The sequence below is a fragment of the Salvelinus alpinus genome, chromosome 2 (assembly GCF_045679555.1).
Source record: "Salvelinus alpinus chromosome 2, SLU_Salpinus.1, whole genome shotgun sequence".
In the NCBI taxonomy this organism is placed as follows: Eukaryota; Metazoa; Chordata; class Actinopteri; order Salmoniformes; family Salmonidae; genus Salvelinus; species Salvelinus alpinus.
The window spans coordinates 117,003,439-117,018,758 of NC_092087.1; the positions used below are offsets into that span (position 1 = coordinate 117,003,439).

Below are 15,320 nucleotides of genomic sequence, written 5' to 3' on the forward strand. Positions count from 1 at the left end.
AATCTCTGACAGTGTTCCATTATATCTCTCTCTCCCCCAGTCTCCACTGTCTGAATCTCTGATAGTGTTCCATTATATCTCTCTCTCCTCCAGTCTCCACTGTCTGAATCTCTGATAGTGTTCCATTATATCTCTCCCCCAGTCTCCACTGTCTGAATCTCTGATAGAGTTCCATTATATCTCTCTCTCCTCCAGTCTCCACTGTCTGAATCTCTGATAGTGTTCCATTATATCTCTCCTCCAGTCTCCACTGTCTGAATCTCTGATAGTGTTCCATTATATATCTCTCTCCTCCAGTCTCCACTGTCTGAATCTCTGATAGTGTTCCATTATATCTCTCTCCTACAGTCTCCACTGTCTGAATCTCTGATAGAGTTCCATTATATCTCTCTTCCAGTCTCCACTGTCTGAATCTCTGATAGAGTTCCATTATATCTCTCTCCCCCCCAGTCTCCACTGTCTGAATCTCTGATAGTGTTCCATTATATCTCTCTCCTCCAGTCTCCACTGTCTGAATCTCTGATAGAGTTCACTGACCCTGCTATGAACAGAGTGGCTACAGACATCTTCCTATGTAAGTTATACGTCACACTATGTCATGCTATGCCCAAGCTTCATCATGCTATGTTATGCTATGTCATGCTATGCCCAAGCTTCGTCATGCTATGTCATGCTATGTCATTTTATGCCTTTATCATGTCATTTTATGTCATGGTCTGTTATGTTAAGTCTTGGTATATCATGTCCTACTATGTCCTGCTATGTCCTAATATGTAATGTTATGTCATGCTATGTCATGCTATGTCATTTTATGCCTTTGTCAGGCTATGTCATGGTATGTCCTACTATGTCATGGTATGTCCTACTATGTCCTGCTATGTCATGGTATGTCCTACTATGTCCTGCTATGTCATGGTATGTCCTGCTATGTCATGTTCATAGCGGTGATGCGTTTCATGGGAGACCACCCCCTGAAGGGACTGACAGAACAAGAAGTAGTCAACACCTTCCTGAAGGTAACACCCTCACCGTGGTAACGCCCTCACCGTGGTAACACCCTCACCGTTAACCTTTCTGAAGGTAACACCCTCACCGTTAACCTTCCTGAAGGTAACACCCTCACCGTTAACCTTCCTGAAGGTAGCACCCTCACCGTTAACCTTCCTGAAGGTAACACCCTCACCGTTACCCTTCCGGAAGGTAACACCCTCACCGTTAACCTTCCTGAAGGTAGCACCCTCACCGTTAACCTTCCTGAAGGTAGCACCCTCACCGTTAACCTTCCTGAAGGTAAAACCCTCACCGTTAACCTTCCTGAAGGTAACACCCTCACCGTTAACCTTCCTGAAGGTAACACCCTCACCGTTAACCTTCCTGAAGGTAAAACCCTCACCGTTAACCTTCCTGAAGGTAACACCCTCACCGTTAACCTTCCTGAAGGTAGCACCCTCACCGTTAACCTTCCTGAAGGTAGCACCCTCACCGTTAACCTTCCTGAAGGTAGCACCCTCACCGTTAACCTTCCTGAAGGTAGCACCCTCACCGTTAACCTTCCTGAAGGTAACACCCTCACCGTTAACCTTCCTGAAGGTAACACCCTCACCGTTAACCTTCCTGAAGGTAGCACCCTCACCGTTAACCTTCCTGAAGGTAACACCCTCACCGTTAACCATCCTGAAGGTAGCACCCTCACCGTTAACCTTCCTGAAGGTTTCACCCTCACCGTTAACCTTCCTGAAGGTAACACCCTCACCGTTAACCTTCCTGAAGGTAGCACCCTCACCGTTAACCTTCCTGAAGGTAATACCCTCACCGTTAACCTTCCTGAAGGTAGCACCCTCACCGTTAACCTTCCTGAAGGTAACACCCTCACCGTTAACCTTCCTGAAGGTAACACCCTCACCGTTAACCTTCCTGAAGGTAACACCCTCACCGTTAACCTTCCTGAAGGTAACACCCTCACCGTTAACCTTCCTGAAGGTAGCACCCTCACCGTTAACCTTCCTGAAGGTAACACCCTCACCGTTAACCTTCCGGAAGGTAACACCCTCACCGTTAACCTTCCTGAAGGTAACACCCTCACCGTTAACCTTCCGGAAGGTAACACCCTCACCGTTAACCTTCCTGAAGGTAACACCCTCACCGTTAACCTTCCTGAAGGTAACACCCTCACCGTTAACCTTCCTGAAGGTAACACCCTCACCGTTAACCTTCCTGAAGGTAGCACCCTCACCGTTAACAGTTGCTGGTTTTGTGTTGTGTTTCCGGCGTCTGTGTGATGTGTGTGTTCTCCCTCTCTCTAGCTGATTGGACAGTTTGGTCTGATGAAGGATGAAGCCTACTGTCAAATCCTCAAACAGATTACAGGAAACACCAGTTCTAAACCGTAAGATCCTAACTCTAACCCCCTGACCTCTGACCCCTGACCCTACTGTCAAATCCTCCAACAGATTACAGGAAACACCAGTTCTAAACCGTAAGATCCTAACTCTAACCCCCTGACCTCTGACCCCTGACCTCTGACTCCTGACCCCTGACCCTACTGTCAAATCCTCAAACAGATTACAGGAAACACCAGTTCTAAACCGTAAGATCCTAACTCTAACCCCCTGACCTCTGACCCCTGACCCTACTGTCAAATCCTCCAACAGATTACAGGAAACACCGGCTCTAAACCGTAAGATCCTAACTCTAACCCCCTGACCTCTGACCCCTGACCCTACTGTCAAATCCTCAAACAGATTACAGGAAACACCGGCTCTAAACCGTAAGATCCTAACTCTACCCCCTGACCTCTGACCCCTGACCCTACTGTCAAATCCTCAAACAGATTACAGGAAACACCGGCTCTAAACCGTAAGATCCTAACACTAACCCCCTGACCTCTGACCCCTGACCCTACTGTCAAATCCTCAAACAGATTACAGGAAACACCAGCTCTAAACCATAAGATCCTAAATCTTACCCCCTGACCTCTGACCCCTGACCCTACTGTCAACACCTCAAACAGATTACAGGAAACACCGTTCTAAACCGTAAGATCCTAACACTAACCCCCTGACCTCTGACCCCTGACCCTACTGTCAAATCCTCAAACAGATTACAGGAAACACCAGCTCTAAACCATAAGATCCTAAATCTAACCCCCTGACCTCTGACCCCTGACCCTACTGTCAACACCTCAAACAGATTACAGGAAACACCAGCTCTAAACCATAAGATCCTAACTCTAACCCCCTGACCTCTGACCCCTGACCTCTGACCCCTGACCTCTGACCCCTGACCCTACTGTCAACTCCTCAAACAGATTACAGGAAACACCGGTTCTAAACTGTAAGATCCTAACTCAAACCCCTGACCTCTGACCCTACTGTCAACTCCTCCAACAGATTACAGGAAACACCAGTTCTAAACTGTAAGATCCTAACTCTAACCCCTGACCTCTGACCCCTGACCTCTAACTCTAACCCCTGACCTCTAACTCTAATCCTGACCTCTAACTCTGACCTCTAACCATGAACCTCTAACCTTTAGGGACAGTTGTCAGCGTGGCTGGAGGTTGCTTTACATCCTGACTGCATTCCATCGCTGCTCTGAGGTCCTGAAGCCCTTCCTGTTGAAGTTCCTACAGGACGTCTGCCACAACCAGGGAGTACTGTTTCAGGGTAGGTGACTTCCTGTTTCAGGGTAGGTGTCTTCCTGTTAAAGTTCCTACAGGACGCCTGCCACAACCAGGGAGTACTGTTTCAGGGTAGGTGACTTCCTGTTTCAGGGTAGGTGTCTTCCTGTTAAAGTTCCTACAGGACGTCTGCCACAACCAGGGAGTACTGTTTCAGGGTAGGTGTCTTCCTGTTTCAGGGTAGGTGTCTTCCTGTTAAAGTTCCTACAGGACGCCTGCCACAACCAAAGAGTACTGTTTCAGGGTAGGTGACTTCCTGTTTCAGGGTAGGTGTCTTCCTGTTAAAGTTCCTACAGGACGTCTGCCACAACCAGGGAGTACTGTTTCAGGGTAGGTGTCTTCCTGTTTCAGGGTAGGTGTCTTCCTGTTAAAGTTCCTACAGGACGCCTGCCGCAGCCAGGGACTACTGTTTCAGGGAATATGTCTTCCTGTTTCAGGGTAGGTGTCTTCCTGTTTCAGGGTAGGTGTCTTCCTGTTTCAGGGTAGGTGTCTTCCTGTTTCAGGGAATGTGTCTTCCTGTTTCAGGGTAGGTGTCTTCCTGTTTCAGGGTAGGTGTCTTCCTGTTTCAGGGTAGGTGTCTTCCTGTTTCAGGGTAGGTGTCTTCCTGTTTCAGGGTAGGTTTTCTTCCTGATTCAGGGTAGGTTTCTTCCTGAAATAGGAAGATACCTACCCTGAAACAGGATGACGATATATTGTTAATGTGTATTATCCAGGTAATGGTCCTGTGTATTGATAGGTATATTGTTAATGTGTATTCTCCAGGTAATGGTGCTGTGTATTAATAGGAATATTGTTAATGTGTATTATCCAGGTAATGTCTCTGTGTATTAATAGGTACTGTATATTGGTAACGTGTGCTCCGTAGGCATAGCAAAGGCTTGTGAGCAGAACCTGAGGAAGACCTATCGTTATGGAGGACGCATCGTTCCTCCTAGCAGCATGGAACTCAAAGCTACGGTGGTTAGTACTGACCTCTCACACCTCACTCCTAACCTTAACCCTGACCCCTAATCCTAACCCTTGACCTCTGACCTGTGGTTCATGATAATGATAACTAGCATTTCCCAAAAATGTAATATGAACTTTGCTAAATAACCGGCTAGTTTAAGATTGGATTGCGCCTGATGTTCAAAGGTCTAACCCCTGACCTCTAACCCCTGATGCTCTAAAGTCTAACCCCTGACCTCTAACCCCTGATGCTCTAAAGTCTAACCCCTGACCTCTAACCCCTGACCTCTAAAGTCTAACCCCTGACCTCTAAAGTCTAACCCCTGATCTCTAATGTCTAACCCCTGACCTCTAAAGTCTAACCCCTGACCTCTAAAGTCTAACCCCTGACCTCTAAAGTCTAACCCCTGATCTCTAATGTCTAACCCCTGATCTCTAATGTCTAACCCCTGACCTCTAATGTCTAACCCCTGACGCTCTAAAGTCTAACCCCTGACTCTCTAATGTCTAACCCCTGACCTCTAAAGTCTAACCCCTGACGCTCTAAAGTCTAACCCCTGACCTCTAACCCCTGACCTCTAATGTCTAACCCCTGACCTCTAAAGTCTAACCCGTGACCTCTAACCCCTGACGCTCTAAAGTCTAACGCCTGACCTCTAATGTCTAACCCCTGACCTCTAAAGTCTAACCCCTGACCTCTAATGTCTAACCCCTGACCTCTAATGTCTAACCCCTGACCTCTAAAGTCTAACCCCTGACCTCTAAAGTCTAACCCCTGACCTCTAAAGTCTAACCCCTGACCTCTAATGTCTAACCCCTGACCTCTAAAGTCTAACCCCTGACCTCTAATGTCTAACCCCTGACCTCTAAAGTCTAACCCCTGACCTCTAATGTCTAACCACTGACCTCTAATGTCTAACCCCTGACCTCTAAAGTCTAACCCCTGACCTCTAAAGTCTAACCCCTGACCTCTAATGTCTAACCCCTGACCTCTAATGTCTAACCCCTGACCTCTAAAGTCTAACCCCTGACCTCTAAAGTCTAACCCCTGACCTCTAAAGTCTAACCCCTGACCTCTAATGTCTAACCCCTGACGCTCTAAAGTCTAACCCCTGACCTCTAAAGTCTAACCCCTGACCTCTAAAGTCTAACCCCTGACCTCTAAAGTCTAACCCCTGACCTCTAAAGTCTAACCCCTGACCTCTAAAGTCTAACCCCTGACCTCTAAAGTCTAACCCCTGACCTCTAACCCCTGACGCTCTAAAGTCTAACCCCTGACCTCTAAAGTCTAACCCCTGACGCTCTAAAGTCTAACCCCTGACCTCTAACCCCTGACGCTCTAAAGTCTAACCCCTGACCTCTAATGTCTAACCCCTGACGCTCTAAAGTCTAACCCCTGACTCTCTAAAGTCTAACCCCTGACCTCTAACCCCTGACGCTCTAAAGTCTAACCCCTGACCTCTAACCCCTGACGCTCTAAAGTCTAACCCCTGACCTCTAACCCCTGACGCTCTAAAGTCTAACCCCTGACCTCTAATGTCTAACCCCTGACGCTCTAAAGTGTAACCCCTGACTCTCTACAGTCTAACCCCTGACCTCTAATGTCTAACCCCTGACCTCTAATGTCTAACCCCTGACCTCTAATGTCTAACCCCTGACGCTCTAATGTCTAAGCCCTGACCTCTAAAGTCTAACCCCTGAGCTCTAAAGTCTAACCCCTGACCTCTAAAGTCTAACCCCTGACGCTCTAATGTCTAACCCCTGACCTCTAAAGTCTAACCCCTGACCTCTAAAGTCTAACCCCTGACCTCTAAAGTCTAACCCCTGACCTCTAAAGTCTAACCCCTGACGCTCTAAAGTCTAACCCCTGACCTCTAATGTCTAACCCCTGACGCTCTAAAGTCTAACCCCTGACCTCTAACCCCTGATCTCTAATGTCTAACCCCTGACCTCTAAAGTCTAACCCCTGACCTCTAAAGTCTAACCCCTGACGCTCTAAAGTCTAACCCCTGACCTCTAATGTCTAACCCCTGACCTCTAATGTCTAACCCCTGACGCTCTAATGTCTAACCCCTGACCTCTAAAGTCTAACCCCTGACGCTCTAATGTCTAACCCCTGACCTCTAAAGTCTAACCCCTGACCTCTAACGTCTAACCCCTGACCTCTAAAGTCTAACCCCTGACCTCTAATGTCTAACCCCTGACGCTCTAAAGTCTAACCCCTGACCTCTAAAGTCTAACCCCTGACCTCTAAAGTCTAACCCCTGACGATCTAAAGTCTAACCCCTGACCTCTAAAGTCTAACCCCTGACCTCTAAAGTCTAACCCCTGACCTCTAAAGTCTAACCCCTGACCTCTAAAGTCTAACCCCTGACCTCTAAAGTCTAACCCCTGACGCTCTAAAGTCCAACCCCTGACATCTAATGTCTAACCCCTGACCTCTAAAGCATAACCCCTGACCTCTAATGTCTAACCCCTGACCTCTAAAGTCTAACCCCTGACCTCTAATGTCTAATTCCTGACCTCTAACGTCTAACCCCTGACCTCTAATGTCTAACGCCTGACGCTCTAACGTCTAACCCCTGACCTCTAATGTCTAACCCCTGACCTCTAAAGTCTAACCACTGACCTCTAATGTCTAACCCCTGACCTCTAACGTCTAACCCCTGACCTCTAATGTCTTACCCCTGACCTCTAATGTCTAATCCCTGACCTCCAACATCTAACCCCTGACCTCTAATGTCTAACCCCTGACCTCTAACGTCTAACCCCTGACCTCTAATGTCTAACCCCTGACCTCTAACCCCTGACCTCTAATGTCTAACGCCTGACGCTCTAACGTCTAACCCCTGACCTATAATGTCTAACCCCTGACCTCTAACCCCTGACCTCTAATGTCTAACGCCTGACGCTCTAACGTCTAACCCCTGACCTCTAATGTCTAACCCCTGACCTCTAACGTCTAACCCCTGACCTCTAACGTCTAACCCCTGACCTCTAAAGTCTAACCCCTGACCTCTAACGTCTAACCCCTGATCTCTAATGTCTAACCCCTGACCTCTAATGCCTAACCCCTGACCTCTAACGTCTAACCCCTGACCTCTAATGTCTAACCCCTGACCTCTAACGTCTAACCCATGATCTCTAATGTCTTACCACTGACCTCTAATGTCTAACCCCTGACCTCTAACATCTAACCCCTAACCTCTAAAGGCTTACCCCTGACCTCTAATGTCTAATCCCTGACCTCTAATGTCTAACCCCTGACCTCTAACGTCTAACCCCTGACCTCTAATGTCTAACCCCTGACCTCTAATGTCTAATCCCTGACCTCTAACTTCTAACCCCTGACCTCTAATGTCTTACCCCTGACCTCTAACGTCTAACCTCTAATGTCTAATTCCTGACCTCTAATGTCTAACCCCTGACCTCTAACCCCTGACTTCTAATGTCTAATCCCTGACCTCTAACTTCTAACCCCTAACCTCTAATGTCTAATCCCTGACCTCTAACTTCAAACCCCTGACCTCTAATGTCTAATGACTTACCTCTATCGTCTAACCCCTGACCTCTAACGTCTAACCTCTGACCTCTAACGTCTAACCCCTGACCTCTAACGTCTAACCCCTGACCTCTAATGTCTAACCCCTGAACTTTAATGTCTAACCACTGACCTGTAACGTATAACCCCTGACCTCTAAATTCTAACCCCTGTTCTCTAATGTCTAACCCCTGACCTCTAATGTCTTACCCCTGACCTCTAATGTCTAATCCCTGACCTCCAACGTCTAACCCCTGACCTCTAATGTCTAACCCCTGACCTCTAACGTCTAACCCCTGACCTCTAATGTCTAACCCCTGACCTCTAACCCCTGACCTCTAATGTCTAACGCCTGACGCTCTAACGTCTAACCCCTGACCTATAATGTCTAACCCCTGACCTCTAACCCCTGACCTCTAATGTCTAACGCCTGACGCTCTAACGTCTAACCCCTGACCTCTAATGTCTAACCCCTGACCTCTAACGTCTAACCCCTGACCTCTAACGTCTAACCCCTGACCTCTAAAGTCTAACCCCTGACCTCTAACGTCTAACCCCTGATCTCTAATGTCTAACCCCTGACCTCTAATGCCTAACCCCTGACCTCTAACGTCTAACCCCTGACCTCTAATGTCTAACCCCTGACCTCTAACGTCTAACCCATGATCTCTAATGTCTTACCACTGACCTCTAATGTCTAACCCCTGACCTCTAACATCTAACCCCTAACCTCTAAAGGCTTACCCCTGACCTCTAATGTCTAATCCCTGACCTCTAATGTCTAACCCCTGACCTCTAACTTCTAACCCCTGACCTCTAATGTCTAACCCCTGACCTCTAATGTCTAATCCCTGACCTCTAACTTCTAACCCCTGACCTCTAATGTCTAACCCCAGACCTCTAACGTCTAACCTCTAATGTCTAATTCCTGACCTCTAATGTCTAACCCCTGACCTCTAACCCCTGACTTCTAATGTCTAATCCCTGACCTCTAACTTCTAACCTCTAATGTCTAATCCCTGACCTCTAACTTCAAACCCCTGACCTCTAATGTCTAATGACTTACCTCTATCGTCTAACCCCTGACCTCTAACGTCTAACCTCTGACCTCTAACGTCTAACCCCTGACCTCTAACGTCTAACCCCTGACCTCTAATGTCTAACCCCTGAACTTTAATGTCTAACCACTGACCTGTAACGTATAACCCCTGACCTCTAAATTCTAACCCCTGTTCTCTAATGTCTAACCCCTGACCTCTAATGTCTAATGACTGACCTCTAACGTCTAACCTCTGACCTCTAACGTCTAATCCCTGACCTTTAACGTCTAACCCCTGACCTCTAATGTCTGACCCCTGACCTCTAACCCCTTATCTCTAATGTCTAATCCCTGACCTCTAACGTCTAACCCCTGACCTCTAATGTCTAATCCCTGACCTCTAACCTCAAACCCCTGACCTCTAAAGTCTAATCCCTGACCTCTAAAGTCTAATCCCTGACCTCTAAAGTCTAATCCCTGACCTCTAACGTCTAACCCCTGACCTCTAACAGGCAGGGAGGAGCTCCAAGCGTCAGCTGTTCCTGTTCCCAGGAGGCATCGAACGGCACCTGAAAATCAAGACGTGCTCTGTGAGTCTCCTAGACTGTCTCCTAGTCTCCTAGACTGTCTTCTAGACTCCTAGACTGTTGTTCCCTTCTGTCTCTGAGTCTCCTAGACTGTCTCCTAGTCTCCTAGACTGTCTCCTAGACTGTGTCTGTTCCCTTCTGTCTCTGAGTCCCCTAGACTGTGTTTGTTCCCTTCTGTCTCTGTCAGTCTCCTAGACTGTGTCTGTTCCCTTCTGTCTCTGTCAGTCTCCTAGACTGTGTCTGTTCCCTTCTGTCTCTGTGTATTACAGTGGGTTCTGATCATGTCCTGTTGTGTGTATCTCTCTCTGTGTATTACAGTGGGTTCTGATCATGTTGTGTGTAACTCTCTCTGTGTATTACAGTGGGTTCTGATCATGTCCTGTTGTGTGTAACTCTCTCTGTGTATTACAGTGGGTTCTGATCATGTCCTGTTGTGTGTAACTCTCTCTGTGTATTACAGTGGGTTCTGATCATGTCCTGTTGTGTGTAACTCTCTCTGTGTATTACAGTGGGTTCTGATCATGTCCTGTTGTGTGTAACTCTCTCTGTGTATTACAGTGGGTTCTGATCATGTTGTGTGTATCTCTCTCTGTGTTTTACAGTGGGTTCTGATCATGTCCTGTTGTGTGTATCTCTCTCTGTGTATTACAGTGGGTTCTGATCATGTTGTGTGTAACTCTCTCTGTGTATTACAGTGGGTTCTGATCATGTCCTGTTGTGTGTAACTCTCTCTGTGTATTACAGTGGGTTCTGATCATGTCCTGTTGTGTGTAACTCTCTCTGTGTATTACAGTGGGTTCTGATCATGTTGTGTGTATGTCTCTCTGTGTTTTACAGTGGGTTCTGATCATGTCATGTTGTGTGTAACTCTCTCTGTGTATTACAGTGGGTTCTGATCATGTTCTGTTGTGTGTAACTCTCTCTGTGTATTACAGTGGGTTCTGATCATGTCCTGTTGTGTTTAACTCTCTCTGTGTATTACAGTGGGTTCTGATCATGTTCTGTTGTGTGTAACTCTCTCTGTGTATTACAGTGGGTTCTGATCATGTTGTGTGTAACTCTCTCTGTGTATTACAGTGGGTTCTGATCATGTCCTGTTGTGTGTATCTCTCTGTGTATTAGTGGGTTCTGATCATGTCCTGTTGTGTGTATCTCTCTCTGTGTATTACAGTGGGTTCTGATCATGTCCTGTTGTGTGTATCTCTCTCTGTGTATTACAGTGGGTTCTGATCATGTTGTGTGTAACTCTCTCTGTGTATTACAGTGGGTTCTGATCATGTCCTGTTGTGTGTAACTCTCTCTGTGTATTACAGTGGGTTCTGATCATGTTGTGTGTAACTCTCTCTGTGTATTACAGTGGGTTCTGATCATGTTCTGTTGTGTGTAACTCTCTCTGTGTATTACAGTGGGTTCTGATCATGTCATGTTGTGTGTAACTCTCTCTGTGTATTACAGTGGGTTCTGATCATGTCCTGTTGTGTGTAACTCTCTCTGTGTATTACAGTGTGTTCTGATCATGTCCTGTTGTGTGTAACTCTCTCTGTGTATTACAGTGGGTTCTGATCATGTCCTGTTGTGTGTATCTCTCTCTGTGTATTACAGTGGGTTCTGATCATGTTCTGTTGTGTGTAACTCTCTCTGTGTATTACAGTGGGTTCTGATCATGTTGTGTTGTGTGTATCTGTCTCTGTGTATTACAGTGGGTTCTGATCATGTTGTGTGTAACTCTCTCTGTGTATTACAGTGGGTTCTGATCATGTCCTGTTGTGTGTAACTCTCTCTGTGTATTACCGTGGGTTCTGATCATGTCCTGTTGTGTGTAACTCTCTCTGTGTATTACAGTGGGTTCTGATCATGTCCTGTTGTGTGTAACTCTCTCTGTGTATTACAGTGGGTTCTGATCATGTCCTGTTGTGTGTAACTCTCTCTGTGTATTACAGTGGGTTCTGATCATGTCCTGTTGTGTGTAACTCTCTCTGTGTATTACAGTGGGTTCTGATCATGTTCTGTTGTGTGTAACTCTCTCTGTGTATTACAGTGGGTTCTGATCATGTTGTGTGTAACTCTCTCTGTGTATTACAGTGGGTTCTGATCATGTACTGTTGTGTGTAACTCTCTGTGTATTACAGTGGGTTCTGATCATGTTCTGTTGTGTGTAACTCTCTCTGTGTATTACAGTGGGTTCTGATCATGTTGTGTGTAACTCTCTCTGTGTTTTACAGTGGGTTCTGATCATGTTGTGTGTAACTCTCTCTGTGTATTACAGTGGGTTCTGATCATGTCCTGTTGTGTGTAACTCTCTCTGTGTATTACAGTGGGTTCTGATCATGTCCTGTTGTGTGTAACTCTCTCTGTGTATTACAGTGGGTTCTGATCATGTTCTGTTGTGTGTAACTCTCTCTGTGTATTACAGTGGGTTCTGATCATGTTGTGTGTAACTCTCTCTGTGTATTACAGTGGGTTCTGATCATGTCCTGTTGTGTGTGACTCTCTCTGTGTATTACAGTGGGTTCTGATCATGTCCTGTTGTGTGTATCTGTCTCTATGTATTACAGTGGGTTCTGATCATGTCCTGTTGTGTGTATCTCTCTCTGTGTATTACAGTGGGTTCTGATCATGTCATGTTGTGTGTATCTCTCTCTGTGTTTTACAGTGGGTTCTGATCATGTTGTGTGTAACTCTCTCTGTGTATTACATTGGGCTCTCAACATTTCTCTCTGTGTATTACGATGGGTTCTGATCATGTGTCCTCCTGTTCTGCAGGTGGCGCTAGATGTGATAGAGGAGCTGTGTTACGAGATGGGTCTACACAGACTGGAGGCCATTGATGAGTACGCTGTCTTCCTGGTCACGAAAAGAGGTACACATACACACACACAGACAGACACACACACACACACACACTGTCTGTCTGTCTGTCTGTCTGTCTGTCTGTCTGTCTGTCTGTCTGTCTGTCTGTGTCTGTCTGTCTGTCTGTCTTTCTACAGGTCAGACTGTCCATACTATAATATTACTGTCTGTCTGTCTGTCTGTCTGTCTGTCTGTCTGTCTGTCTGTCTGTCTGTCTGCCTGTCTGTCTGTCTGTCTGTCTGTCTGTCTGCCTGTCTGCCTGCCTGCCTGCCTGCCTGCCTGCCTGTCTGTCTGTCTGCTGTCTGTCTGTCTGTCTGTCTGTCTGTCTGTCTGTCTGTCTGTCTGTCTACAGGTCAGACTGTCCATACTTTAATATTTCAGTTTGTGTGTGTATGTGTGTCTGTCTGTCCGCCTGCAGGTCAGAATGTCCGTCCCCTCAATAAGAGGGAGTACATCCTGGACATTGCTACGGAGGCGGAGCCAGTGGACAGTAACTACAGCCTGTGGTTCAGGAGGGTCATCTGGACTCAGCCGCTTAAATTTGACAACGAGCTCTGTGTCACCATGCATTATAACCAGGTATAATAACCAGGTCTGCCTTATGATGCATTATAACCAGGTATAACAACATGATGATGCATTATAACCAGGTATAATAACCAGCTCTGCCTTATGATGCATTAAAACCAGCTATAACAACACGATGATGCATTATTACCAGGTATAACAACACGATGATGCATTATAACAGGTATAATAACCAACTCTGCCTTAGGATGCATTATAACCAGGTATAACAACACGATGCATTATAACAAGGTATAACATCACAATGATGCATTATAACCAGGTATAACAACACTATGATGCATTATAACCAGGTATAAAAACACTATGATGCATTATAGCCAGGTATAACAACACTGATTAAATATAATCAGGTATAACAACACTATGATGCATTATAGCCAGGTATAACAACACTATGATGCATTATAACCATGTATAACAACACTATGATGCATTATAACCAGGTATAACAACACTATGATGCATTATAACCAGGTATAACAACACTATGATGAAATATAACCAGGTATAACAACACTATGATGCATTATAACCAGGTATAACAACACTATGATGCATTATAACCAGGTATAACAACACTATGATGCATTATAACCAGGTATAACAACACTATGATGCATTATAACCAGGTATAACAACACTATGATGCATTATAACCAGGTATAACAACACTATGATGAAATATAACCAGGTATAACAACACTATGATGCATTATAACCAGGTATAACAACACTATGATGCATTATAACCAGGTATATCAACACTATGATGCATTTCCAACCAGGTATAACAACACTATGATGCATTATAACCAGGTATAACAACACTATGATGCATTATAACCAGGTATAACAACACTATGATGCATTATAACCAGGTATAACAACACTATGATGCATTTCCAACCAGGTATAACAGTCTACTCTGTGTTACGATGCTTTATAACAGGTGCTTCCAGACTACCGTAAGGGCTTGATGAACATCCTGCCCAGAGGTAAAGTCTCTGAGCAGCACTTCCTGCAGATCTCTAAACTATCAGCTCTACAACACAGAGCCAAGGACGTCACGTTCATACCCAGCATGTAAGAACACGTACTGCGGGGCATTATGGGGGATGTGGTCGCTGTATACGGGGCATTATGGGGGATGTGGTCGCTGTATACGGTGCATTATGGGGGAGGTGGTTGCTGTATACAGTGCATTATGGGGGATGTGGTTGCTGGGGGCATTATGGGGGAGGTGGTTGCTGTATACAGTGCATTATGGGGGAGGTGGTGGCTGTATACAGTGCATTATGGGGGATGTGGTTGCTGTATACGGTGCATTATGGGGGATGTGGTTGCTGTATACAGTGCATTATGGGGGAGGTGGTGGCTGTATACAGTGCATTATGGGGGAGGTGGTGGCTGTATACAGTGCATTATGGGGGAGGTGGTGGCTGTATACAGTGCATTATGGGGGAGGTGGTTGCTGTACACAGTGCATTATGGGGGAGGTGGTTGCTGTATACGGTGCATTATGGGGGAGGAGGTTGCTGTATACAGTGCATTATGGGGGAGGTGGTTGCTGTATACAGTGCATTATGGGGGAGGAGGTTGCTGTATACAGTGCATTATGGGGGAGGTGGTTGCTGTATACAGTGCATTATGGGGGAGGTGGTTGCTGTATACAGTGCATTATGGGGGAGGTGGTTGCTGTGTACAGTGCATTATGGGGGAGGTGGTGGCTGTATACAGTGCATTATGGGGGAGGTGGTCGCTGTATACAGTGCATTATGGGGGATGTGGTGGCTGTATACAGCGCATTATGGGGGAGGTGGTTGCTGTATACAGTGCATTATGGGAGAGGTGCTACGGTGCATTATGGGGGAGGTGGTCGCTGTATACGGTGCATTATGGGGGAGGTGGTCGCTTTATACAGTGCATTATGGGGGAGGTGGTTGCTGTACACAGTGCATTATGGGGGAGGTGGTGGCTGTATACAGTGCATTATGAGGGAGGTGGTTGCTGTATACAGTGCATTATGGGGGGGTGGTTACTGTATACAGTGCATTATGGGGGAGGTGGGTGCTGTATACAGTGCAT

The 15,320-nt window shown here is 46.2% G+C and overlaps 1 protein-coding gene across 1 annotated transcript in view; it reads left to right on the plus strand.

Moving 5' to 3' along the window:
* Positions 1-15,320, plus strand: part of myo15ab (myosin XVAb) — a 216,512-nt gene that overhangs the window by 191,351 nt on the left and 9,841 nt on the right. Inside the window, exons 58-66 of the mRNA XM_071347544.1 lie at positions 502-574; positions 943-1,016; positions 2,304-2,386; positions 3,535-3,665; positions 4,545-4,639; positions 9,720-9,797; positions 12,558-12,654; positions 13,063-13,223; positions 14,185-14,318. Coding sequence (XP_071203645.1) covers positions 502-574; positions 943-1,016; positions 2,304-2,386; positions 3,535-3,665; positions 4,545-4,639; positions 9,720-9,797; positions 12,558-12,654; positions 13,063-13,223; positions 14,185-14,318 — 926 coding nt within the window. The remainder of the gene's footprint in view (positions 1-501; positions 575-942; positions 1,017-2,303; positions 2,387-3,534; positions 3,666-4,544; positions 4,640-9,719; positions 9,798-12,557; positions 12,655-13,062; positions 13,224-14,184; positions 14,319-15,320) is intronic.